A 26,300-nucleotide genomic window follows, 5' to 3' on the forward strand; every position below is an offset into this window, starting at 1 on the left:
CAGGGGAGAAAACAGGACAATGGCTCTAGAATAGAATTGCTGGCTTCAGTAATGTTTTTTCTTTTTTAAACAAACATGTAACTAACAGAATGAATCTAGAAGTCAGAATGAAGGTAACGTTAAAGGAAGAAGGCATAGATAAGTATTAGACGATACTCAGACCTGATAACCAACCTTAACAGCCGTAGTCTAGCAAATCTGAGTTAACCCTGTACGACACATGATCTTAAGGCACTAACACCTTTCTTTTAAAGGAAAGAGAAGATGGTAAGTGCCTATGCATAAATATACTGACTGCTGATTTAAGCTGAAGTGTAGAGTTTGTCTGTTTATTATAGAGAAAATAGAGGGAGATGGGAAAATGGAAGGGGAGGAAAAGGTGAGCCAGTATATTGGGTGCTCCTATGAAGGTAAATACTCCAGTTCTGTGAACAAAGATTACTAAGGAAAAGCTTTTGTTCATCTTATTTTCAATAGGTAACAGAGGAACTGAGTATCCCCCAAACTTCTGGACTCTTACCACCTCAATGCCATTCATCCTCCAGGGCTTCGGCAGAGCCCCCCGCCTGCTCCAGGCTGTTGGAGGGGACGGACGGTTCCCACACCGTGGCAGCGCAGCTGAGGGCATCCAGAGTTTGCCATTAACTTTGTCCTAATCGTTTTCGTCCCGCCTTTCATCTCACTCTCCCTTTCACTTCCCATGGATTCACTTCAGTTGATTTGTATTTACACAAACATCTTATATTACTCAGAGGATACCTCTGCTCCTCTCAGTAACGTAAGGGGATTGAAGGATACTTGCTCCTTTGGAACAGCAGTAGCGTTTGTTCTGCTGACCCTGGGGCACGGCGGTGCTCTTTGTATGGGCGATGAATAAATGCCTGGCCCCACGCTGCCAGTGGCGGTCAGTCCCGTTCCCACAAGCTTTGGTTCCACGGTATGTTCAATACGGGCTAATAATAAACCTAAACTTCCTTCTTTCTCAGGCTGACAGCTCTGAAAGAGGTGCCAGGCTAACCTTCGCAGTTCAGTTCTTTCTGAACCAGCAGCAACTGCACGATGAGATGCCCCAGAGCGCGTTACAGCTCTCTCTTCTAGAAAATTCAGTAAACAGGTTTGGGAAGTATTGGCACACACAGGAATGCAGCAGAAAGAATGTACAAGAAACACAGTAATGGTTTTGTAAGTCTTGAGTTTAATTACTTCAGCATGTGGGTTTTTCTTGCTATTTGGCCTTCCCCTTTCCATTGCAATCTTTGTTAGGAAACTTGCATAAACAAACACTTTTCCTAGAACAGTTCATAAACCAGACACAGATGCACCAGTTTTTTATTTACAGTTTTCTTAAGCCTTGGTTTCTTAACTTCTTAAGAGAGAAAGTGTATTAAAAAACCTATTATGCAATCAGATCAAATATCTGATGGTGAGACGCACTGAGATCAGAGGACTCCAGGATGGAAGAACATGACAGTAATGTATAACAGGAACTACACTTCAGTCACTTCCTGAACAAGTTAGAATTACAGAAGATCAGCCTCTCAGAGAACATCATTGTCTGCGCTGCGTTGTCAAAACAGCACAGAAGAAAACTCTGGTTTTTACTGTTTCACTCTTGGCAAAATTGAGGCCTTTGGGAAGAAATAAAAAAACCAAAACCACAAAACGAACAAACAAACAAACCCCAGAACCCAGGACAGATACGCAATTCACTCATTTCTCCCTCTCCCTTTAGCTCACAAAAACTTGAGACTATTCAGCCCTTTGTCTCAAGAAGTAAGCAGAAGAAAGGCTAGAAAAGGCTAGAATAAGACGTACTTGACAAAAGGCAATTCAAAAGATACAAACGTGAAGGGTCACGGGGTAAAGAACAGTTACAGAAGCACGGGGATAAAATGACACTGTGAAGGCATTGCACATGTACACATACTCAGTAGCAAGATCCTCCTCTGAAACTCAAAAGATTTGACAATGAAGCACGAATCCAACAAAGTAAGGCCAGCACAGATACAATGCATTATTATCTAGTAGGCTTCAGAATATCAAATTACCTTCGACTCTTGAATGTAAAAGAACTCAAAACTTATTAGTTCAGGAAGTTCAGAGAGAACAAAGCCTGTAGGTAGCCTGAATCCCTAAAACTGAAAAAAAATTTCAAGTAATTGCGCAGGAAGGAAATATCACGTGATATTATACAACTGGTTTTCCACCTGCCTCCAGGCCTCTTCTAGGCTCAACAGTTTTGTAGCACTACAGCAAATTTCAGGTTTGTGTGGGCTAGTGGCAGCCTGCTACAAACTGGGTATCAGTGAAGGAGAACTCGCTGTTCCGCTGGCAGTGGGGCTGATGTCTACGTTACAGCTGCTCAAAGTGGTCCAGAAAACAGTGAAGAAAGGAATTTTGGGGAAAGATTTTTTGATTAAGCAGACACCAGTTTTTGTCATTCGCTGTCAAAGGACTCAAATGCATCTAGTTAATTTAGCTTGAAGATTCCACAAGCAGAAAATGCAGGAAGAAGTCCAGTGTTTATATAGGGTCAGGTAAACAAGTAGCTACTGCAAGCAGATGAGAAATCTTAAGGTGATGTCCTGTGTCAATGCAAGTTACCCCACGACTCCTTTTTCCTCCCTCATTTTGAGGGCAGCTGCTGGACTTTGCTGGATGTGAATCAGTTCTACTCAAAATTTCTGAGGACACACGACCTGTGAGCAAGGTGCAAGTTACCCTAGAAGAACTGCCATGCAATGTGCATGAGAAATCAGCATTATGCAGGGTGGCAAGCACTTCCTACCACAACACCTACAATCCGTGGCAATGGATGTGTGTTAGCATGTTAAAAAGTAATATTCCACAGTTAAAATGTAATTTTCCATAGGAAAAATGTTCCCTGTACCTAGGAGCAAATCTAGGAGTACGAAAGTGATCTAAAGCAGATGCAAACAATTGTAGCCACAAACTATCAAATAATATCTCAAATTAAAAACAAAATTAAAAAAAAAATCTTAATTTCAAACAGTAGACAAGCCACTTACTGAAACAGGCTCTCAGAAAGAGTAAAACCCATGTTTAAAATATTACACACCACATTACTATCCAGCTAATTAAAAAAGCCAAAATAATAACAACAACAAAACCCAGCCAAACTTTACAAACAGGATACAAACAGATTTCCTCTTGCAATAAGGATATAGGATAAAAAGTTACAGAATACGTTGCGGTATGTTTACAGGGAGGTTGTTCTTCCCCTCTGCCCAGTACCTTCATTCCCACCAGCTCTTGTTTTGAGCTTGTTTTCAGTTTTTCCAGATGTGGTCATTGCTTGTGGAAAGAGAACTTTCTTGTGTCTATACGGAACATGACACCCAGGAAGCAGGTGAGGAGAGAGGTGAAACTTCTTGCTGACCCATTTCTTCGTGGTCTCTTTCACATCACTAAGCCAGTTCAAGAAGTTTCTATCTCAGAGGCCTCTTCTATGAAGTTAGCAACAGGACTGAGGAGCAAGAGTGGAAACAGTTTATACTCTCCATTCCCATCTTCCGAGAGGAGAGGTGGATCACCCATTCCCAGAGCATCCGGAGGCTCAGCCTGGCTTCCTGGAGCTGCTACTGGCAAGACAGTTCCACTACCTGATGGAGGATGAAGAGCAGGTTTCTCCTCCAGGGAAGGCAGCAGAAGGTCTTTCGGATCCTCTATCTTCCCTGCAGCTTCACTTGAAGGTAGTTCTTCAAATAATGAAAGCAGAGGATTGGCCCTGTACTGTATCAGCTGCATATCTGAGGGAAAACAAACAGTTTAAACTCCAGGCTCCTGTGTCACAGAAGCAAAGGCTCTTATTCAAGACAAGGAAAACTGGAGAGGCTGCTTCAAAACTTGGTTCACTAAAGAAAACCATGCAGCTGAGCTCTGACAGACTATATCCACAGCTGCAAGAGGGGAGCTAAGGCTCTTGTGTCTGTTAAGATCAATACCTGAAGCACACTTCAAGCCCCTAACGCATATGGCATGCAATGGCAGCGCTGAAGCAGTAAAATGAGCAGCACTGCATTTGTGGGGGTCGTAGCCCATACAGGAGATACTTCCACAAGGACATTTGCAGTTTTGATCCCTATTGTGGCACTCTATCATGTATAAGAAAAAGGAAACGGTTAACGCCAACATAGGGCATAGGATGGGGCCTCTTAAGATTGAGGCACAGCTTCATCAAGATCAGTGAAACATCCCAGTCTTCACAAAAATTTTAAGCCCACACCAAAGAAGGAGATAAACCCTATTACAGGCTACAAAAATTCCATTTCAGTACAGTTTTGGAAGAGTTTGGAACTGTCACAGCTCTCAGCGTTCCTTCCTTCCCACCTTTGCTTCCTGCTGTTTCTCTCTCGGTCGCTCCCAGATCTTCAGTGCTCTCTGCCAAGTTTGCAATCTGAAGCAAAATGGACAGAGAGTAAGACAGAATGCTTAACGACGACAACATCCAAGTCTTCATGACTGGTTAACAAAATGGAAGGTGAAAGCAGGAGGCAGGAGAAATGAAACGGTTGACCGACGAGCCCGTTGTTGCACACGAGGAACAGCAAACAGGAATACTCAGAAGCAGCCGTGGTGAAACACAGACAAACTTCACTTAAAGCCAAAGAAGCTTCTGGCTAGCAAATATTTATACCTTCCAAACCAGAAGCTTTCTTATAGTCTGTCTTGTTGGAATAACACTGTTAAACATGGTTTCATCAATATAATTAAGTTTTGCAAGCACTGCTTGAACACAGCTGCATTTCACCTCAATTGTGGGAGGTGACTGGGAAGTCTTAGCCTAAATATTATTTCAGGACTGCAAAATAAATTACACTTGCAAGGGTTTTTTTTAAGATGAGTCAATTTTAGGAACCGGACCAAGAGAAGTAAATTTGCACTGAACTTTTGTATGTCCTCTGAGGAAATTCCATACAGCCACGTTCAGAATAAATACAGTATATTGAATTATATTTTTCATTTAGTACTTTTCCTTCCACCTTCAGACGGACTGAAGACACAATCTCATCTGAACTATAACCACAGACCTAGTTATTACTTGGCTAAAAGACATCATGGGAAACCCTGAGGCTAAGAGAAATAAGCCAAGAAACTGTTCTCACACACTTAGACCAAAAAAAGACAAGATATTGTAGCCTCCTCATTCCAAACAGAAGGTACAGAAGTAATAGATAGGAATAAAAAAAATCCCTCAATACAGACAGCTGATTCAACAGACACCAGTTTGTTTCACTGTTCCTTATGTTCTCAGGTGTATTCAGAAAGCAAAGAACATGTTATTCAAAGCAAAGTGGCGTTTCAATCAGTTCACTGATTGCATTACTGCAGCTGAGAACGTAAGACTTGAAATTATCTTGAGAACCCTCTTAAATTCATATATGCCAGCAGTGATAACTGAAAACATTAAATCAGCGGGACTAGATAAAATGGCAGTTTCATCCTGCGCCATCGACCCAGTCCCTACCCTCAAACTGCATCAGTCAAAATTTAGCTCTCAACATCATGTTAACCCTCCCCATCATAGAAACAAATCTTACTCTTACATTTTCCATACATGGGGAATTTTCCATCAAGCTCATATCCAGGGCTGGCAGCTCAGGATTAAGTGTCTGAAAATAAAACCAGACCATATGTTATATAATAAGGTTCTTAAAAGAAAACTTCAGCGAGCTCTTGAAAGGACAGCAGGATCCAGCACACCACTCCATCCACTGCAGCACAGGGAAGGTGGCTCCTCCGCTGGCCTACAGCAATATACTTCCAACCTGTGGCCGTAAACTGAGGTCACAGGAGGAGAAAAGGACATCGTATCTCCCAGTGATTCCAGGTATATGGCCGAGTTTCATTTCATATCGTAATGCATAATCAAACGCACAATCAGGATGTGATGATATGTGACAAAGGCTTGAGAAGGAGAACCGAGTCCAATTTTTTCCTCCTCTCCTCTCTCCGCTCCCCTTCGCCCCTCGAGTTATGTATAACAGAAATACTACGTGAACCGAAAAAGCTCTCAATGTTACCTTGTACATTGTTAGACTCCTAGAATGCCTATGTATGATTCTATCCACAACTATTTGCTTTTCAGGATTTTCCCCCCGCTTGCCCATTACAACATGGAATAAACCAGTAAAATTTCATTATACAACCTAATCAGTATTTTTCAGAAATCAGAAAAAGTGAAGAGACACTCACATCACTGAAAGCTTCAGAACCAAAGTTATACTGCTTCCCAGATAGCATTGCTTGAAGTTCTTCAAGGCTGGCATCGATGCAATTGAGAAAATCCTGAATTTCTTCTCTAAAAAGACAAAGTGATACAGTACTGTAAGAAACAGTCGGCAGTTAGGGCGTTCTTTTGCACCAGAAGGCAGGTTGCTCACAAACCAGAACAGCTTATTGCCAAATGAATGAAACTGTGTTCCTGTATCGCTCGTCACGGTCCAACCCTTTGGAGGACAGGTATAAGGAAGACTGTCTGAACAGCAAGTTTAATGATATCAAAAAGCAGTTCCTCCTTCTGCACCTACTTCCTCCTTCATTTTAGTATCTTTTGAATGTTCTCGCCTCCCAGCCAATATACCAATATCTGCTTAAACTAAGGGCTGATGGCTTTCACCTGGGGACAATAAATGATAAGCAAAGGGCTGGAAATAATCTGGATCTGAAGGAACACTACCCACTTTGAATCATGAGATTGTTGGCAGATTGTACGCGTTTCCAAGGACAGAGGGCAGGACACAAGGGACAGCGAACGAAGTGGAAAGGAAGCTGCACGCACGGCACCAGTACGGAACTTCTCACCGTGCTGCAGGCCACCTCTTGTGCTGGAACACTTCGCTACCAGCGAGAGACAGTCCCAGGGCACTGCTCCACATCTGCAGTGCCAATGAGGTGAGACAGAACAGGGCCTTCAGATTACGCTGACTGCTGCGACGCACCACCCCGTACTTCCTATCTGAAGTCAACTGCAGCAGAAGAGCGGTCAGGAGAAAGAACTAACGTTTGTTCCTTGATCCAGCTCGCCCTGCGGCCACACAGACGACGGCACTGATAGAGCTCAGGGGCCCGTGCAGAACTGGGAAGTGCTGAAGCAGCAGCACTGCTGGGGGTGAGCCCGCAGCCTGCGCGACTTCGATCCCAGGTGTGAGTCTGGTCTGACAACGCGCAAGGGAAACGAGCCTTTGCACAAATGAAGGGCAAAGAAAGGAAGCGACAGCGAAACAACATCAGGCCACCACAGATACAAATCTGTATCCAGTTCTCAGAAACAAAGCAGCACGTGGTGCCCTCCTGAAATCACTACCCTCGATCTGCTGTTCAGCAGCACTCGGCAGTAGCTGGCGCCACAAGCGCTGATGTAACAGACTGACCTCACTGACACATCAGAAGACAGGCACGCTCATTATTAGAGACATAACAGATGAACTTGCCCTGCTTTTAGCGTATGATGCTAACGTTTTTGAGGACCTACTAACAAAGGGGCAGAAAATTCAGTTCAGCAATGACATTTGAAAAGCTAATTCACGACGTTCTGCTAAACACATCCTCTAAAACTTTGACAAGATCTCACAAGATGACGACAGCGTAACAGTTCCCAGAAACAAGTTAATACCTGTCCAGCAAGGGATCATTTTGGTTTCCAGAGTTGTTCTCGTTCAGGATGGAGTCAATCACTGACACGGGGTCGTCTGGAGCATTAGGTTGCGCAGTATGGAGTTCCACAGCAACGTTTCCTATTTCACTGGATTTGTTGGCATCGTTCATAAGAACTGGTGGGATTGGTTCTGCACAATTTAATTCATTGGGCTGCGATACTTGACAAAGAGGTAACCCAGGATCCAGCGCTGCCTGTGTCTCTCTAAAATGTGTCCCGAAGAGAAACAACACACAGGAGAATTCACCAGTTGTATTGCCACTCATTGCGAGTTTAGTATCTCAAATCTTAATACCTGATAAGGTCATGCCAGTCAAGGGTTCCAATAACCAACTGGTCTTTAGAAAGAGAAGTAAAGTGCCTTCCTAAAGGCTGATGAAAAATCTCTTACGACAGCTTATACAGATAGCATCTATTGGAGCAAAACACCCCATTTTGCCCGACCAAAGGTGGCATAATAGTACATGGACACCAGGCAGGAGGGAAACTCATAACGTAGTGTCTCAGGAAATAAAGGATTCCAAACTGGTCCCTATTTCACTCTGGATGCTAACAACTACATGGGTTTTCACAAGGATCTGAGGCCACACAAAAGAAAGCCTTCCCTTCAGTTACGCTTAGCATAGTATTAGGCAGAACAGTACTGAAACTAAAGATAAAACTATAAATCTAGGTTTACTAGTAACCTACACACATTTTGGTTTGTTTATTAGTAAACTATATATGCATTCAGGTCCCTGCTCAGTCAAAAAGGTTGTTAAGTATGTGCTTATTTGTTGATTAGACAGAAAAGCCTCAGCAAATTAAACTTCAAGTGTCAACCAGCTTGATAGGCCTTCAGGCGCTCCTGAAGAGACACGAGCTCTTCAAAAGCTTTGCTGACCATGACCAATGCCACATGCTGTAAAGAAGTCAGCCTACAAACAGGCCTGTCATGCCAAAACAGAGTCAAAAATTCAGAGAGGCTGTTTCCCAGAATTCACATGGATGACTTACATTAACACAACTACCTGGTTAACAACCTAAGCATAAATACTTCCACATCTTCTCTAACTGTACCTGGCTCTGCCACTTGTGTGTGCCACAGCAAGGAGACCATCGGTGGCATTTTCCAGGGTATCGGTGATATCTCGAATGATGAGACCCGTACCATTTCCATCCTCATCATCTGCATTATGTTCAGAAAAAGCCATCTGCAGGATACAGCAAACTGAATGAGTAAAGCAAAAGGTCTGACTTCTTTTTGACGTTGAAGCTCCATTCTTTTTGCAGCTTCTATTTCCTGTTCAGACTTTATCTATGACTAGACTTGCATGATTTTACATAGCAATGCTTTAAAGCTGCCCATTTCAAAATGGAGTGCATTTTTTGTAAGATTAGAGTATTAACAGTTGTAAGGAAGACTGTGAGGTCACTGTATATATCATCCTGTCCAACCCACTGTCTCTTTCCCTGGGAGGACTTACTGCTTGGCCACTCTCCACGGGTATGCGAACATACTGACGGCTGTATTTGGAAGGTGAAGCACCTGCGGCATCCGTTAAAGACCTGAGACAAAATACAGCTTTAGGGTATAGTTCCGCAGCAAAAAGCTGTAACGATGCCAAACGTGCAGTAGCGGTTAAGAACTATCATTCTTCCACTCCTAAGAAAACTGGCTTTTGGAAATGTTTTTTCTTAAGTGTACTGCATTCTAAACACGCTTTTTGTTTTGTAATAAGTCAGTCACACTTGCATGTTTCAAAAAAAGAGTTACCATTTCTGATAACCACGCTCTTCGAGACTTAAAGTGTATTCTCTTCCCACCCTTTTTTTTTTTTTTTAGTGATAGAGAAGAGGAAGTCTCTATTTCATGCTTTATTCAACTTCCATCAGCTTTCCCAAGTTTGAATAAAAAATTCAAGCGGTAACAATATTCTTTTCACTTTAAGAGAAGTATCTTGCTTCTAGAAGCTGATTTATCCCTATAATTCATGTCTGACACTGATTTGTGACCTATCCAGTAATTACCTTTTTCTTTTGACCCCAACAATATAATTTCCTCGCATCAAACTTAGGATAAATTGAAGAATCTAAAAAGGAAAAACAAAAAACCAAAACCAAGTGGTTAGCATAACAATCCTAACATCAAATTATTCATTCAGACTTTACTACAAAATTATGTAGTTATGCAATTGAAATTAACAGGTAAATTAAATATCCATTTGTGTTCATGTCTTAAAAACCAAAATTATAGTTACAAATGGCATTGAAAAATTATCCCACTTGGACAGGTTTGGGTTTTTTTTGTTGGCTTTGTTTTTTTTAAAGCGTAATATAACACCACAAGTCATTAGAGGATTCCAGACCAGAAACAGCTGAGGGATAAACCAGAGAAAAATGTATTCCAGTGCAGAAGCTCCTATAGTTTCTGGGTTCCAAGTTGACTTCTTCAGTGGTCTAAGTCTGTCTTGGTCCAAGATCTTGCCCAGACTCCATTCCATGTGCCTGCCATCTCTTGGTTTAGGCTCCTGTTACCATGCACTGCCTCCAGCCCCACATTTACCCAGGTCAGCTTGATTTACTGCTTTCTCTCCAAATAAGATTCACTGAGACTTCAAACACATTGAAATCCTTTTTACTAAGACCTTTCCTTAGCATTTTGCTCGTGGTTCTTTGCTGTGCTACTTCTGGGACGCTCAGGAACTGTGAACATTTTCTTTATGCTGTATTAATATAGCCTGTTCAGCTCTGTGTCATTTGTCATTCTACATAAGCAAAGAATGCCGTCAAGTATCACAGAGGCAGGAATAAGGATGGTAGCACTGAAGATGCTGCAATGGTACCTTAGACAGCAGCTTCTGTTGTTGACTGTGCTTCTGCCTTAGAACTGCCACTTCTTTCCACAGGGCCTTATTTTCTCTGCAATGCAGAATAAATCAGAAGACAGAGGATGAACAGAGTTTACTTTAGACGCTTTAGTTTTACAGCTTTCAAACTTTCACAGTACCTTGCAGGACCAATGGCAACATTCTTTCCGTGGATAACTAACAATCGGTTAATCCAATCCACTAGTATAAACTCTGGGCTACATTAACTCCATTTTCCATCAGGCAGGACCAAACCAATAAGGACATTCTCACCCTCTGCTGCTCCGCCAATAATCTTGATCTCGGGTATTCCTTCAAAGCCCCAAAGCCTTAGAATAAAGACTTGGTGTTTGGAAACAGGTCGATTGTAACACAGACCACCTCAGAACAGGTTTGATGTTTGTGTTTGAGGTGGTTTTGTTTGTTTGTTTGGGTTTCTTCAAAGGAACAGAGTGAGTGGAGGTATCTCTTGAACTTTGGTTGATACCTGCTTGCGTACCAATGATCTGAATGAATTGCCAGCGCCTACACAAAAAGGATCTGAGGGAACAGAGATGAGGACGTGCAAAGTCCACTTCCAATTAGAAAGTAAACCAAACACTAATTCTGTCTCCCTCACTGCATCTAACCCTGTTTTGTGTTTAGAAAAGGAAATGCTTTGATTGCCCTAAACAACTATGACAGATGATGGCAACCAAAATGAAATCTGAAGGCAGTCAACAAACTCCCAGTCTTAATCTCTGGTCTGTTACTGAATTACGAAAACAAGCAAGATTTAGAATGTTGTGTGGGGTGAATGGGGATTCGTAGGGGAAAAAAAAAAAAAAAATACAGCTTCACCTGTTTCCAGTTCAAATGAAACCCACATTTAGAGTCAAGCTCCATTAGATATAAGCAACATTCAATGTGTAAGTGCCTCTGAAACAGACGGCGTCTACCTCTTCATGTTAGCCAGTCTGACATCCATGTTGTTCTGCTGCTCTCTCATTTCCTGGACTTCAGAGAGCACTTTGTGCAAATCCTCTGTACAGACTTTGAGATCCTCAGTTCTTACTGCAGATACCTAAAACAGGACCAGATTACACATGCTTTACTACAAACAGTGCCTTGCATAGTGCCTTCTACAGGAACAGTGTAGTCAGTCTGTGGAAGAACAGGTACAAACTCCAGTAGAAGATTAGGTAACACTATAATTCTCATGGATCACAAAACACTGCAACTGCTATAGATGATAGTCCTTGGGCCAGTCTCAACCATATGAAAAAACCCAAGATGTCAATGAAAACAGGAGATTAGCACTTTGCATGTGTTGGCAATAGCTTCACCATTGTAATTCATGCTAGAAACCTACCACTCATTGGAAATGGCCATCTCTAGGGGGTTCTCTGACAGGTCTGGTGGCAGCTTGCCCTCTAGTGTCAAAGAGTAAGACACCAGCCAAAACCAAAACTCAATTGATAGTGGAGTAAGAACGAGATGATCATATTCCCTTTAGGTGTGGGTAAATCTGCCAGCACAGGAGAAACAAATTTCAATGAAGTTTCGATTGCAGGTTCCGATACTGCTGTTTCCTCTATTACCTCTCTGCTCAGTGACGTTCCAAAATTATGGAGACGTGTCTCCAGAAAGTAAGAGTCCAAACTGCTTTTCTGGCATCCATGAATGCCACCTCTTCAAACGATAGTGGAAGAGTCATCAGAAAGCAAAAAGCTCACTCTTTCCTCCTCAAACTTCCATATTAAAAATTTTCCAATTCCTTCAGCAACTCTCTCTGCAGTGGTGACATTGATGGCTGATATACGATTCAGGATTTTGAAAAAGGTAGGTCTGATGCATCACACTTCTGAATGAGATGTCCAGGTTTTGTGGGCATCATTTTAAATATCATTTAGCCAAATACTGACCATATAATTGAAGCAAATGGAGTTGCACCAGATAACCACCAGATGTCCCTTCCAACCTACAGCATGCTATGATTATTCTTATTATTCTACTAAATTCCAAGAGGGAGGTGAAATCATCTGGGAAGTGCTAGATAACTTCCATGCAGGTTGGCTCACAGATCCTTTTTTTTCAAAGGAGAATGGGATAGTCAGAAATGGAGCTACAGTGTTATAAAATAACATCCCATCACTTCACGATGAAACAGAACATGAGTGTTATGCAAGCGCTCCACAGAAATAACTAACCGCTTTCTTAACATAATCCAGTGTTACAAAGGACGGACTGAATGGCCTGCCTCTGTCTACATCTTTAGAAGCTTTGCTATTTGTTGCGGATAATACCGTACGCTAAGGTACATGAGCTGAAATTCATGGCCGTCTGATTTCTCTTCAGCGTACCACCTCTCTGTGGGTAAGACACCCAAAAGATGCAGGTAGCAGATGGAAATTTCAAATGCAGTCAGCCTGCCTCTACAAAAGGGCCAAGCAATTGCTCTCTTCAGAGCCTCCAACCAGGTAATAAGGGTGCTGAGACTGAAGCACGCCAGCAGAGCTAACAGTAAAAGGGAGCAAATAAAGGAAGTCCTGCATTCAAACCTGCATTCCTCTTAAAGGCTTGAAACGCCGTTTATGGCAAGTACTGAAATACGACTCCATTCGAGACAGTAAAAGAGCAAGAAGAACTAATGGATATTTTGCAAAAGATCACTAACATTTCCTGTGCAACAAAGAATGTGTTTCACTGACCTATTAATAAATAGTTTCATATGAATGTCCTTGGCACTAACTAGAGCTTTTGTCTTTCCATCTAGAATACTCCACCCAGTGCAACACGCCTGGGATGCATGGTGCCATACAGAACGTCATCAGCTGACTGCCCCAGCATACCAGCAAGCACGGTGTGCAAGCCAAGACAAGCCAGTGATTACAGCATCTGGGAGGAGCACAGGCCTGAGTCAGAGAAGCAACTGCACGACTATATTTAATCAATTGTGGTTCTGAGCGGAGACATCTTCGTGAAGAATCAATCAAAACGCAATTGTGATTCTCAAGCCTGCCCTGGGCTTTTATTAACTTGGGCAATGTAGCTACCACATTACGACATTCTAAAGAAAAGATTCTGCAGTTCACATGTCAACATGATGTATCATGACACTCTCTTTCTCTGGCAACCAGGATATTATGGGCTGTAATGTGCCAATAGAGGATAAATATCTGTGCAGAAACAGGTCAGACAAGGCCTGAATGAACAAAAGAAAACCTGGAAGCGCCAATAAAGATGTAGCTCAGTGGCAACATAGTTTTGGAGGAACAATGCAATTTATGAAACTCGCCCAAATGAACTGATTACCGATGCCCTTGCTAATTTTCAATTATTACCAAATGGGAATGTATTTTCTTTTACTTCTTCCACTTTGTGCCTCTTTCCAACCCTGCTATGCTGGCAGAATTGAAGACCACGGTAAGCTGTAATCGGGTATGTGAACTCTGTGGAAAAGGGGCTCTAGGTTGACAGCCACAAAGACTGCGGTCCTACTCCAGTGCACTGCTAAACAACAGCAGGGTGCCCTTCATCCAAGAGCTGGCATGAGGAGGCCAAGCCAAGCATTAGCCTGGCATTCAGGAGGGAGTTACGAAGGCTTTGCTGATGCACGACCTTGGTTCACATGTAATTTGTTGGCTGTGAAGTGTTTGAAACCCCCAGACATGCTCTTGATAAGCTGCTTTCCATAACAAAAAAAAGCAAAGTAAATACACGGTTAAACTATACCTTGCGCTTGATGTTTTCCAGTAAATGTGCCTTCCCTTGCTTGAAGAAAGCGTGCTGGAATTCAATGACTGAGCTTTTCTCTGCTGTAATCATACCATTCTCCAGAGCAATCACCTTCCTGAAACCATCTGTAGAGAGGGATCAACAAAGTCATTTCTTTCAGTGCAAAGCTGACTGTTACTACACACAGCTAAAGAAAACCCCAAGGCTACTGAAATACCTACAGCACTACAGTTATTGGAAGCAGAAACTACGCACAACCGCCAAAGTAGCTTTTCTTTGGTGCTCAATGACTTGACTGCTCTGATCTTCACAGCTAGAGAATGGGTCCACAATACCATCAAATGACCTTGCAGGCTGTACAACAGCACATGTGTCTGCAGGCAAGATAGTGATGTCCAAATAATCACAGAAGTTAGTGAGAAATGAGATTTATTAGGACATCTTGAATAAAATCTTGTCCCAGCGGAAGCAGCAGTATGATGCACCTTCCCTTTCATGCCTATAATCCCAGACAGCTACGTATCAAAACAAATACTGTCATGTACCACTAGGATCTACAGAATCAAGTAAGGAAATTATTTCTCAGCCTATGCAAACACATGCATGCAGAGTGCTTTCTCCAAACCAGAGCGCCTGCATGAAATAAGACACTGCCAGCTATATTTCCATCACTGCCCCAGGTACCGCAGGCTAGATGCAAAATGCAGTTGACAGACCAATCCACACCTCTCCTTGTTCAAGTTTTTAACATAGCTAATGTATTCCAGTTTCACTGCGCCCCAACAGCGCTGTCATCAGAAAACTTTACTCAAAGCTAGGATAGGTCCAGCAGGAAAAGGAGGCTGCCATCGCAGTGCACATCTTCATAGGAATATTTGCATTTTAACATTTATCCTTGCTACAAGGCAACTAACAATTGTTTGTTTGCATTATCCTTTGACACTCAAGTGACGGAGTCTCGATACTTGACACAAACAGCAGCATCCACCCTGCGTCAGGATGCTAAACATATGCTTTCTCTCTCATGTCTGACGAAATTTAAATAGGCATCAGCTAGAGAGCCCGGGCAAACCTACCGGGCAAGCACGGAGAGTTCCCCCCTTAACCCAAATGGAAATTCTAAGTAACACGGCCATCTTCTATGCAGTGCGTGCCTTCACTCAGCCCATAAGCTATCTACCACAAAACAGCGATTTCTCCTGTGTGTTGCAGACATCGTACCGCATCTTTGAATTACCGCCTCGCTCCAGCTTCTGTGCCTGTACGAGTTGTACACGCGTTATATAACGGATGCTACATGATGCTAACAAGTCAAGCACAGAAAACATAACGAGAAGCTTAGTCCAGCTTGACCCATCAGTGTGGCTAATCTTATTTCAACACAGCAATGCAGGCAACAGCACGATCCAGGCAATTTTTTCCATATACTAGATGCACGGGTGTAGATACGACCTCTGTTCCTCTAGGTATGCATAAACTTGCTGTTACCACTAACACCGCCACTGGAGCCCAGTGAACTCTACCCAAGCTTTTGGTACCAGCGCATGAAACAATGTCGTTGCTCAACAGGACTCAGAGCTGAAACAGAAAACAAAGACTAAGCCATTCTTTTCTTTTGCAAAATAAGCTCAAGACCAGAATTCGGGTTTTCAGGAATAAAAGACCTGCCAAGTCAATTGGTTTGTTTAAAGAAATTCAAATTGATGTCAAGTAGCAATGAATTTGGCAGAAAGAATACATAAGGACAGCTGATGCTTACACATGTTAAGCTGTCGTATGAAGCTGGAGATATTGTTGTGTTTGAAGTACTTGGGGAGTAGCTCCTTGGCAAACCTCTGCTCATCCAGAATGCAGAAGTTCTCGCCATTCTAGGAAATAAGCACAAGTAACAGTTAGAGAACAAACACAATTTTTCAAAGTGAGGACCACAAATCAACAGAGACAGTTCCAACAACAGGGAAGGGCAAAACACTCGGCAACGGGAATCGTCCCTGTGAGTGACTGTGAGTACTTGTGGCTGCACTAGAAAGTCTGAATCCGAAGAAGAGAGTTACGTGAGCACTCCTACTGAATGGGCGATTTTTTTAAAGCCCTGGAGTTTTAATCTCAATCTAAAGAAAAATCGTTCTAACACCCCACGTCTCTGCTGCTGTCTTCACCCACAGGAAACACCACCGCCGCTCCAGCACGATGGAGCTCATGCCACTAGAGGGCTTTTATCGCCCTCGATAGAGTTGCCCAGCTCCTGACGAGGTTCTTCCATTGCACGTTCTATGTCACCACTAAAAATAACCAACATCGCGGAGTTACTTGAAAGTTCAGACAACGCAACCCAGCAGTGAAGAAGGGTAACCGTGACACAAGTAGTTTCAGATTTAGCGTACTCTCAAGTTCAAACTTCTGGAAACCGGGCAGGTCTTTGTATCATTTTTATGCTGTTCACACAGAGAGCAAAAACATTATGTTGTGTTTCTTTTTGTCTTTGGAAAGGCCAAACCTGGGGGGGGGGGGGGGGGGAGAGAAAAAAAAAGTGGAGAACACCCTACGGGTTTAAAAAATGACAGAGGAGAAAAATAAACGCCGTGTTTGTGTCAGATGTCTGACGAGCCGTGCTAACGCCCTGTGCCTGAGGGCGTGCGGGACCCACGGGGCCTATCTTCCTGATCTCAGGGAGAAGACATTAAAAGCTAACTACTCCTCAAAGTGGGGGTTTTTTCTACCGAGCGTCACCACCTTGAGCTAACCTCACGCCGTTTGAGGTGTCGGAACTCGGACGTGCTCTGCCGCGCGATGCCAGATCGCTCCGAGCCGTCACGCGTGGGCAGCGCAGGGGCAGCGGCATCCCCGCAACCGGGCACGGCCGGGCACCGCCGGGCACCGCCGCTGCCCCGCGCCCCCGCCGCCAGCAGACGCGCTTCCACGCGTGCCCGTTTCTCTCCTCTCCCCCCTCCCCGGGCCCTCCCGGCTGCGGCGCGGGCGCCAGGCCACATCGCGGCCCCCTGCGCCAGCCTGCCTCGGGGGCGGCCGCTGCCCAGGGCCGGGGGCGCACGGACCCCGCCGGCTCCCCGCGGGACACAAGACCCGCCGCCCGCTTCGTGCCGCGCCCGGGCCCATCGCCCCTCGCTGCCGGCCCCGACTCCCCGCCCCGCGGGACGGCGCTGCCCGGCCGGGCCGAGGCCCCGCGGGCCGCCCTCACCCTGCTCCAGCAGATGACGTCGTCGCTCTGCGGGTCCTCCACCAGCGCCCAGAGCTTGGCCAGGAAGCCGGGCACCGGGGCGGCGCCGGGGGCGCCGGGCAGCGCCGACCCTTCCCGCATCCTCGGGCCGGGCCGCGCTCTCGTGCAACGGGCCGGGGAGGGCGGGGCCGCCAACGGCGGCCGTGACGCTGCGCGGGGCGTTGCCTCCCGCCCGGGGAGCCCGCTCATTGGCGGGCGCCGCCTGGCCCCGCCCCGCCCCGCGGCTGCGAGCGTGACTCTTGTTGTGCCCCCGAGGGAGCGCGGCGCGCGGCCCCGTGACATCACTGGGCGCCTTTAAAGGGGCCGCCCCGCCCCACCGCGCCCGGCGTGTCCCCGGGGAGGGCTCGGGGCCGGGGCCGGGGCCGTGTCCCGCCGCCTCCCGCCGCCTCCCGCCCCGCCCGGCAGGTAGGTGGGTGGGTGGGTAGGCGGGTAGGTAGGTGCCGGCGCCCACGTGCCGCAGCTCCGGCCCCGCGTTCCCGGGGCGGGCAGGTGCGAGCCGTGGCGGGGCCCCGGCCGGGGGCGGCCCGGGTCCGTGTGTGCGCGGCCGGAGCGTCGCGGGGCGCGGCCCGCAGGTGTGCGGCGGGGGGTGCGGGAGCCGCGGGGCCGGGGAGCGCGGTCCGGCGGGGTTGTGCCTGCGGGGCGGGCGGGCGGTGCTGCCGGCGGGGCCTGGGCCGGGGCCTGGGCCGGGGCCTGGGCCTGGGCCTGGGGCTGGGGCTGGGGCCGGGGCTCGGCCCGCCCGCGGGAGGCGGCCAGCGCCCCTTTTTACAGCCCAGACTTTGTCCCCGCGGGCGCCTGTGCGCCGTCACTCGGCAGGCTCCCGCCGCGGGAGATGAGCCCCAGCTGACGCTCTCGCCCGTCCAGCAGAGCCCGCGGCCGGCCCCGCTCCGCAAGTAAGGGGCGGGAGGGTTCCCTGCGTCCCTCTAGCGCTTCTCCGCTCTGTCCTGGGCAGCGGTTTCCCTGCAGGCAGGTGTCGGGACGGAGCCCTGCGCTCAGCCCGTGGGCCTTGCTACAGTGGAAGCTGGCTGGCTACCAGATAGGCTGAAATCTGATTTTGTGTTTATTTGCAAATCCTCTGCTATTAATGGAAGTCTTGGGAGTAAGGATCCTGCTGTAAAGGATCCAGGTTCAGGGATGAATGTAATAAAGGGCTTGGGTTGGTTTGGGCTTGGGTTTTGTGGGGGTTTTTTTTTGTCTTAAGGCATGTATTTCAAAGAAAAACTAATTTTTTTGAAAAGAATTTAAGGCTGTTGGTTTCCTTTGCCTTGCACTAGTAGAGTAACTGAAGGGCGGTTAGTCGCTGTAAAGAGAATGTGAGAACAGAATCAGTCTAGCCTGCTGAATCCTCACTGAGTGGTGGTGTTCTGCTGTTCCCGAAAACTGCCTCGGAGGAACGTGCAATGTCGTGATCAAATTCCAGCCTGACATCCGGATGGGACTTTTGTAAAGCCCCGGTAAGGCTGTCCCAAAGACGTTGTCCTTGATTTTGTCAACGCCAGAGCACGTTCACAAGGCATTTAGGCTGCCGCGACTTCTGATTGAGTCAGATTTATCTGATAAGTTTGCTGATGCCGCAGCGCGGAGCTTTCGTGTGGTGAGCGGGGACTCTGCCGTGTAGAAATGGTGGGCTGACGCAGCGGGGGTTTGTCTCGGTAGGCAGTTTTCCCAACCAGCTTTGAGAGTCGCTGTTCACCCTTGGTATAAAGTCTAAGCTTTGCCCTTTCCTAGGGTTTGATCTTGCTTGCAAAGAGCGTTAGCCTAAGAGGACATAAGGATTAGCCCACGCTGACTGCCCGTGCTCAGCGGCTCGCGGTGCTCTAGGACGGCCACCCCGTCTCCCGGAAAGCTGCTCCTGCGTACTTTGACCCGCGTTGACGAGAAGTCCACTTCTTCAGCTGAGTCAAAAGCATCCCCTTGCCCTTCCCAGCAGGGCGTGTGCCGCCAGGACGGGAGGGTTTGGGCTGAGGGCTGGCGCCGCCGGCTTCCTCTTTCCCCGTTGCTGTCACCGCTGCGAGGGGCGAGAGAGATCCCTGCGCCCCTTTTTGAGAAAGAAGGGAAGGAAGGCTTTTCCAGGCTGAGAGTTGTTTTCTCAATTTAATGACTGTTGGAATCTGTAATGCTTGATTATCATTAGCTTCTGAGGTTAGTCTGGTATGTTTGGAAATCAGAAATAAAGGTTGGGAAGGTCTCTGGTTCATTGCTGCGTGCTGGGGTTGAATCCCGCTTGTTGGGTACCGATGGGGTGAGAGATTTTGCAGCTTCTCTGGGAAGGCTGTTTGGGTGTGATGCTGTGCTAGCTGAACGCTTACAGAATATCCGGCTTTGCTGCAAATAAACCTGATATATTCATGTTGCTACTCGCAAAGACAGGGGAGAATGAATAATGACAACGTCTTTGTAAAAAAACCTTTCTGTGTTTGACATGGTGTTGTGTCACCATGCCCTTCTTTTTGCAGTTAAAGAAAACTGATGCCTTTAAGCTTTCTTGCTAGGTCCCATTCTACCAGTTCGCTGGCTTTCTGTTTCTCTCTGCATCTCAAGAGCTGGATGTGTATTTTAGATGGCAGTTTGATTATTGGTTACATCTGGCTTTGTTAATTATATCACTGCATGAGATCCTTCTTAAGCATTTTCATGTGGGCTTTTATTTAGTTTGTCATCCATTTTAACCCTAAGTTATTTTCTCATCCTTTGGTTTAATTCTGCTGTCCCATATTGCATCAGTTGCTCTTTCATACAGGTAGTTCTTTGAATTTCTATTCACAAAATTGTATTTTGATGATTTCAGACAATTTCTGCAACTTGCCCTAGATCTCTTCACAGAGTATATCTGGTGCTTATTCACACTGAGCCTGGTGTTGACTGGAAGTTTTAGGAGTAAGCTCCTTCCTTTGTGATCACGGGGAAAATATTTGATGGAACTAGAGTAAGCAAAAAGCCTTGTGCAGCCAGTTTGAGATGTGCTCCCTGGATTACAGAGAACCGCTCTTTAAGAGCAATCTTTAAAGAAATTAAACTTTAAAATTACTTCACAGTGACTAAGTCGTACTTCCTCAGGCAGATTAGTAGAATAGAGAGATCTTGGCAACAGTTTAAAATGTAAAGATAATTGCTTGGGATTATTTCCCTGAGCTTTGTATGTGGTCCTGTAAGATGATTTGGGGCATCAGCGGTGATGAAGAACCAGTCACTGGAATTTCCAGTGCACGCGGCACTTTCTGCTCAGGACCCTGCTGCCCGGAGAAGGCAGTTACGCAGCGTGGAGGATTTACAGGTGCCTTTTCTGAATCTGCTTGTCTCCTGCTGTGTGAAAGCTTACTGAATTAGCAGTGTTTTCTCAACACTGTGGAACAAAGCATTTGGAAGAGAACTACAGACACAAAAAACGTTAATCAAACTGTTAAAAGAGAAGCTTTTTTGGTGTCGGGGACTGATTAGCAAGGCATAATCTCTATCTGCCTCGTGCGTTAATTTTGTTATGGGAGCGACCTCCTTCCTGGATATTTGAATAATGATCCCAACAGGACTTCTACCTGATTTATTCATACCCTCTCCAACCATGTCCAGTACCTTCAAACCACGTGCTTGTATTCTGCTTCTGTTTCATTACCTTTGTTTTTCTTTTCTCCCAAATAGGTGTCACCTCCAAAAGAGCCTTCACCCCGGGCTACGATGGGATTGTTTTGGTTGTTGCTGCTTTACATCCACATGCTATCACCCACGTTTGCTGGAGGTGTCACCCGAGTTTATTACCTGGGGATACGCGAGGTGGACTGGAACTATGCTCCAACAGGAAAGAACATACTCGCGAACCAAGATGTTGCACATAACCTGTATGTTTAGTTCTATAAGAACTTAGTCTGGTACCGGCTTAAATTAGTAATTTTATGAGTAATTACATGCAAGTATTCTGGGACATCTAAGCAAGCAAGAGACACGATCTGATAGATGTCTGATCTTTATGAGCTTAATGGTTAACTTTTTTTATGGTAGGAACATAGAAACTGTATCAGTGGGAAAACGAACGGTCAGTTTAATGGAGCATCCAGTGCCCGTACACTGGAGGGAAGTACAAACACTCTGTCAGAGAACAGATTGGGCAATGCTCTGCCCTGGGGTTGCAGTTTCCTTAGTTCCAGCTGGTGATCAGCTTTTGTATCCTGAAGCATGATGACTTTTCACCCTGATGTAAATGACTTCACAGAGCCGGCTTTTTTTTCTTTAAATGGAATTTCAAGCCTTAGAATTAATGGAACTTCCTGCATGAAATTTTAGGGGTTTTTTGAAAAATGTTTTTGTTGCAAAAGTAAGTCTTGAAACTGCAATAATTACTTTGAGTCACTGCAAAAAGAGGGTTTGGTTTCAGTGTTCAAAATGCCAAACTCCCCCCCCCCCATAGCCTTCCACACCTTTTTAAACTTTTTTACTTTCCTGTGCCCTCCTTTCTATGGCAAATAACCTGTATTTCTTGACCTGGTCTGTCATTTAGCCCTCCATAGTAAATAACACTTGGGTTTATATGTATCTTTCGGAAACAGCACAGCAGGAATAGGAGGGGTTCACAGAAACCATCAAGGTCTGTCAGTTTAGTGTAGAAAAGTGTTGTCTGGAGATGCTGAATAGACTTAAATTAGTTCTCAGAAAAGGAAACCCCCCAAAATTTAGGATTAATAAAGATATTATCTCTGACTCCTGCAGAGATAACGAGTGCTGTGGGCTTTGTTTGCTTTCTTTCATAATACACGAAGAGAAGGAAATGAAATTCAAGGCAATTAAACTTAAAAGCAATTTAAAAACTGTTCTGTCACTGCAAACAATTAGCTAACAGGACTTATTTGTACAATGATTGCAGAAACCAAATTGCTAGCAATAAGAAAAGGATGTGATACTGATATGAATGATAGAGGTAGTAAAATGCTTGAAGAATTATTTTTTTGTTGGGAAGAAATGGACTATGTGGGGGGGGAAAGGGGCAGATCTGCAAAAAGAAGTATGAATTATGTATAAACTCTTTGCTAACGGTGGCTGCAGGGATGACTTTGCAAAGGGACGAGCTCTAGGTTGTATAGCTAGAGCCCAGCCCTTCAGTCTCGACTGTTCATCTTCTGGCGGTACACGTTAGAGTTTGCCTGTACTTCAGGGCTGCTTCTGTTACTGCGGGGTGACTAAGACGGGGGTGTGGAGTAACCTCAGTTCTCATTTAGGCCAGTCCCGATAATGCCTGGACCATGATTCACCTCTTATCTACTAAGAAATAGCCATAAAGAGCAAATACACTCATGAGTTGAACTTTAGTACCTGTATGAGGTTTTAGCTCTGGAGGCTGGCTACGTGCTGGGTACGTACCTGCCTGACTTGTCTGCCGTTCCACGAGTAATTCAGAATCTGTTCAGTAGAAATTAATCTTTTAGACTGAATTTTGGCCAGAGAGCTCAGGAGATTTCCCCCTGCCCCCCCCTTGTGATTTAGCTGCCATGAAGGCATTGCAGTGAGTTTCTAGAAGCCCAGTGAAGTTGAAGCAGGCATGAGAAGGGCTCTGGTCTTCCCTGCGCCACTCACACGTGGTTGTCAGAGAAGCACCACCCTTCCCGTTCCTCGTTTGCACTTTGTGTCCGTTCGCGAGGAGCTGGGCACGAGGCCGTGGCCGTGCGTGGCGGCAGGCGTCTGACCGTACTGGTGGCTCTGGTCCCAGGCTCACCGAGCTGTTAACGTGCTGATGTCCCCCGTTGTTTCACGCGCACAGAAAGCAGACCAGGCTAACGGCCAGCGCTGCCTGTTTCTCAAGCCGGCTGTTAGCCGTGTCGCAGCAGTCAGAGGTGTGGGAGGAGGAAGGTCACGGGTGGCGTAGAGCACAAGCGTCCTCTGTAACGCCAAAGCTTTCGGGCTTTCCTAGGAAATCTGCATGTCATAGTCATTCTGCTGTGTTACCGACTAGCTGTTTTGTACAATGACTCACGGTGCCTCTCCCTTTTCTGAATTTAACAGCAAGGCCTCAATGTTCCTCCAGCCTGGCAAAGACAGGGTGGGAAGCACGTACAAGAAATCTGTCTATAAGCAATACACAGACTCCACGTACACCACTGAGATTCCCAAACCTGGCTGGCTGGGGTTCCTCGGGCCCGTCATCCGAGCGGAAGTGGGGGATACCATTAAAGTGCACCTAAAAAATTTTGCTAGTCGACCATATACAATCCATCCTCACGGTGTTTTCTACAACAAGGACTCTGAAGGTAAATGAGCCACTGCCATGAAGGAGGCAGATTTTTCTCACTTAGGAGTATGCACTGAGGAGAGATGTCTGTAAGGCACAGGCTGGGTCACCCAAAGCTGTATTGCTGGAAAGCAACTGCCCCTAGGTGTTCAGTGAAGCCACCTGATGCTGGGTTAGCAGGTTCATGGGTCTGGGAGTAGCTTCCTGACCTGGGCATTATAGTACACAGCCCAGATTTCTTGATTTTAGAAGAACTTCCAAAGCTTGCTAGTGGGAGAGTGGTGCAGAAGGAAAAGAGTTACATTCGTTGTTTGAAGTGCTGTAGCGTGAGAGCCGTGGGTGTGATGAGCTTGAGGGAGTTGACGAGAATGGTGACGTATGAGACCAAAGAGCTGCTGTTTGAAGCAGCCCTAGAGATTGTAGAGAGGCTGACTGTGGCACGTTGCAGAGCTGAAGGCAGAGCAGCAACAGGCAGAATGGGAATCATCTTTCTGACTGCTGACCCGTTTACTGGGCAAGCTGCCTTACAGTGGCTCTATGCCTCAGTTTCTCTTTGAGAGAATGATGATTAAACACTGTTTTGGCCTTGGGATGGTGAGTCGCACTTTGAAATCTGCTACCCAAGTATATATGCGCAGCGCTCTGCTGAGCGAGAGCGGCTCAATATAAGGTTACATGTGTGGACGTCTCTGCTCTTCTTGAATGGATGTTGTGATTGCTCAATTGTTCTAGGATCCCTGTATCCCGATATGTCCCCCCAGGATCAGAAGAAGGATGATGCTGTTTTCCCAGGAGGGAATTACACCTATACTTGGACTGTCCCTGAAGATCACAGTCCAACTGCTGATGACCCAAACTGCTTGACCTGGATCTACCACTCTCATGTTGATGCGCCAAAGGACATTGCATCTGGGTTAATTGGGCCATTGCTTACGTGCAAAAAAGGTAAAATCTCCAAGAGAAGGCAGCTGAGGGCTGTAGTTTCATACTGTGAAGATTTTTTGATGACTTGAACAAAGACAGGATGAGAAGATACTCCAGTGGGCAGGTCCCAGCTTCATGGGAAAACGCAGCGTGACTGGAGAAGACAGTGTGTGTGTTCTAGCTGGGTTCTGGTCATCACGGTGTCTTTCTCTTAGTGGCGGGGCAGGTGAGCTTGTAAGCCTGTTGGTCTGAGAGCGCTGTTTGAATCCATGTTGAATGCAGAAATCTTGTCCAGGGCCTAGTTTGTGTATTAAAAAAAACCAGGGCCTGTTTGATTTCAGCAGGAGTAAGAACGCTGAAGGTGTCGCAGTTCAGCCATGCAGTGGCAGAGCTGCCTGGGCGTGAGAAACGTGCTGGCGGGGATATAGTCAAAGAGAGTGAGATCGGTAGAACTCTGCGATGAGCTGTGCTAGGATGGTGGGGAAAGCCTCTGTCTCTAATTTGTGTGATACAGAGTTACTCCTCTGTTGGTGTTTTAATCCCTTGACTGATGTCTGCTTTTCTGCATGTATTCATTCATCTTTCCTTTCACCCTAGGAATACTGACTGGCGGTTCTCAAAGACGCCAGGATGTGGACGTCGATTTCTTTCTGATGTTCAGTGTGGTGGACGAGAACCTAAGCTGGTACCTGGATGAGAACATAGTGTCATTCTGCACAGATCCGGGCTCCGTAGACAAAGACGATGAGGAATTCAAAGAGAGCAACAAAATGCATGGTCAGTGTCACCTTTGTGAAGCCACTGACCTTGCCCATACACTCCAGGGGTGTCAGTGCGCTGGTATCTTGAAATGCGCTTCCCGCTGTTGTATGCCATGGTGTGGGTAGAGGAGAAAGGAGACAGCGAGCTCTGAGATCATGTGCTAAGCAAACAGTAACGCAGGGACGATGCAACAACTCCAGAAAAAAGAAGGGTTATTTTGATGTAATCTTTGACTCGAGTGAGCTGCTGTTAGTTGTTTGGAGACTTTGAATACACTTCATGTTAGGAATGACTTGTGGAGCTGGGCTTCCCAGAACAAGAGGAGGAGGATGAGTCCTGGTTAGGTCCGTCCTCCAAACATGTCTGTACTGTGACCTGCGGGCAGGAGCTCTGACGGCCCCTTTTCTAATGTCTGATTTTTGACTTGCTTGGTTTTGCAGCTATTAATGGTTATGTGTTTGGGAACCTCCCTGAGGTGACGATGTGTGCTGGGGATTACGTTTCATGGCACCTCTTCGGGATGGGCAATGAAATTGATGTTCATACAGCCTACTTCCATGGAGAAACGCTCAATATTCGAGGCCACAGAACAGATGTGGCCAGCCTCTTCCCAGCCACTTTTGTTACAGCAGACATGATCCCCAGTAACCCTGGGAAATGGCTGCTGAGCTGTCAGATCAATGATCACATACAAGGTAAGGCAGAGGACGCTGGGCTACGTCCTGCGCTCTGCGGCCTTCCTTTTTTCTCCTAGTGTGGTTCTGTGATGTACAGCGTGGCGTAGGGGACAGTGCCTTCCTTGGGAGGCTTTCGCGCTAGAAACGTCCGTAGGTGAATGGGGTGATTCTTTGTCCCGTATAAATTGGGATGGATTGATTATTAATGTGCAGGCCAGACTTACTGGAGATGATTTATACCACTGTATGA

At 46.0% G+C, this 26,300-nt stretch overlaps 2 protein-coding genes across 8 annotated transcripts in view; one reads left to right on the forward strand and one right to left on the reverse strand.

Moving 5' to 3' along the window:
• Positions 1-1,175: 1,175 nt before the first annotated feature.
• LOC129211749 (heat shock factor protein 3) lies at positions 1,176-17,633 on the reverse strand. 2 transcript variants are annotated; one of them, XM_054839337.1, is made up of 13 exons: positions 17,441-17,633; positions 16,004-16,112; positions 14,242-14,369; positions 11,466-11,590; positions 10,504-10,579; positions 9,689-9,750; positions 9,145-9,226; positions 8,738-8,871; positions 7,637-7,882; positions 6,217-6,322; positions 5,568-5,633; positions 4,351-4,417; positions 1,176-3,770 (listed from the first exon to the last, which is right to left on the reverse strand). In XM_054839337.1, exons 1-13 carry the CDS (start codon positions 17,558-17,560, stop codon positions 3,439-3,441), a joined length of 1,653 nt encoding a protein of 550 aa, XP_054695312.1. In that variant the 5' UTR covers positions 17,561-17,633; the 3' UTR covers positions 1,176-3,438. The 2 variants fall into 2 exon arrangements, with proteins under 2 accessions (XP_054695312.1, XP_054695313.1); XM_054839338.1 differs by lacking the exons at positions 10,504-10,579; positions 11,466-11,590 and having other exon boundaries at positions 17,441-17,628.
• Positions 17,634-17,806: 173 nt separating this feature from the next.
• HEPH (hephaestin) overlaps positions 17,807-26,300 on the forward strand; it is a 28,426-nt gene continuing 19,932 nt past the window's right edge. Inside the window, exons 1-6 of one of the 6 annotated variants that reach the window (XM_054839081.1) lie at positions 17,807-17,884; positions 21,113-21,309; positions 23,462-23,706; positions 24,420-24,632; positions 25,209-25,388; positions 25,814-26,068. In XM_054839081.1, coding sequence (XP_054695056.1) covers positions 21,149-21,309; positions 23,462-23,706; positions 24,420-24,632; positions 25,209-25,388; positions 25,814-26,068 — 1,054 coding nt within the window. In that variant the 5' untranslated portion in view covers positions 17,807-17,884; positions 21,113-21,148. Of the gene's footprint in view, positions 17,901-18,675; positions 18,931-20,344; positions 20,751-21,112; positions 21,310-23,461; positions 23,707-24,419; positions 24,633-25,208; positions 25,389-25,813; positions 26,069-26,300 lie in introns of those variants that run through there. The other 5 variants (XM_054839078.1, XM_054839079.1, XM_054839080.1 and 2 more) reach the window with 5 other exon arrangements.

The sequence above is a fragment of the Grus americana genome, chromosome 12, assembly GCF_028858705.1.
Source record: "Grus americana isolate bGruAme1 chromosome 12, bGruAme1.mat, whole genome shotgun sequence".
NCBI lineage: Eukaryota > Metazoa > Chordata > Aves > Gruiformes > Gruidae > Grus > Grus americana.

Excerpts from the sequence above, each read along its gene's own strand:
- LOC129211749 (XM_054839337.1), bottom strand. The coding sequence starts at position 17,560 with ATGCGGGAAGGGTCGGCGCTGCCCGGCGCCCCCGGCGCCGCCCCGGTG. Across the intron at positions 6,323-7,636 it reads AATGATCCCTTGCTGGACAG|AGAAGAAATTCAGGATTTTC; the intron begins GTATTAACTTGT and ends TTGTCTTTTTAG. Across the intron at positions 3,771-4,350 it reads AGAAACAGCAGGAAGCAAAG|ATATGCAGCTGATACAGTAC; the intron begins GTGGGAAGGAAG and ends GTTTTCCCTCAG.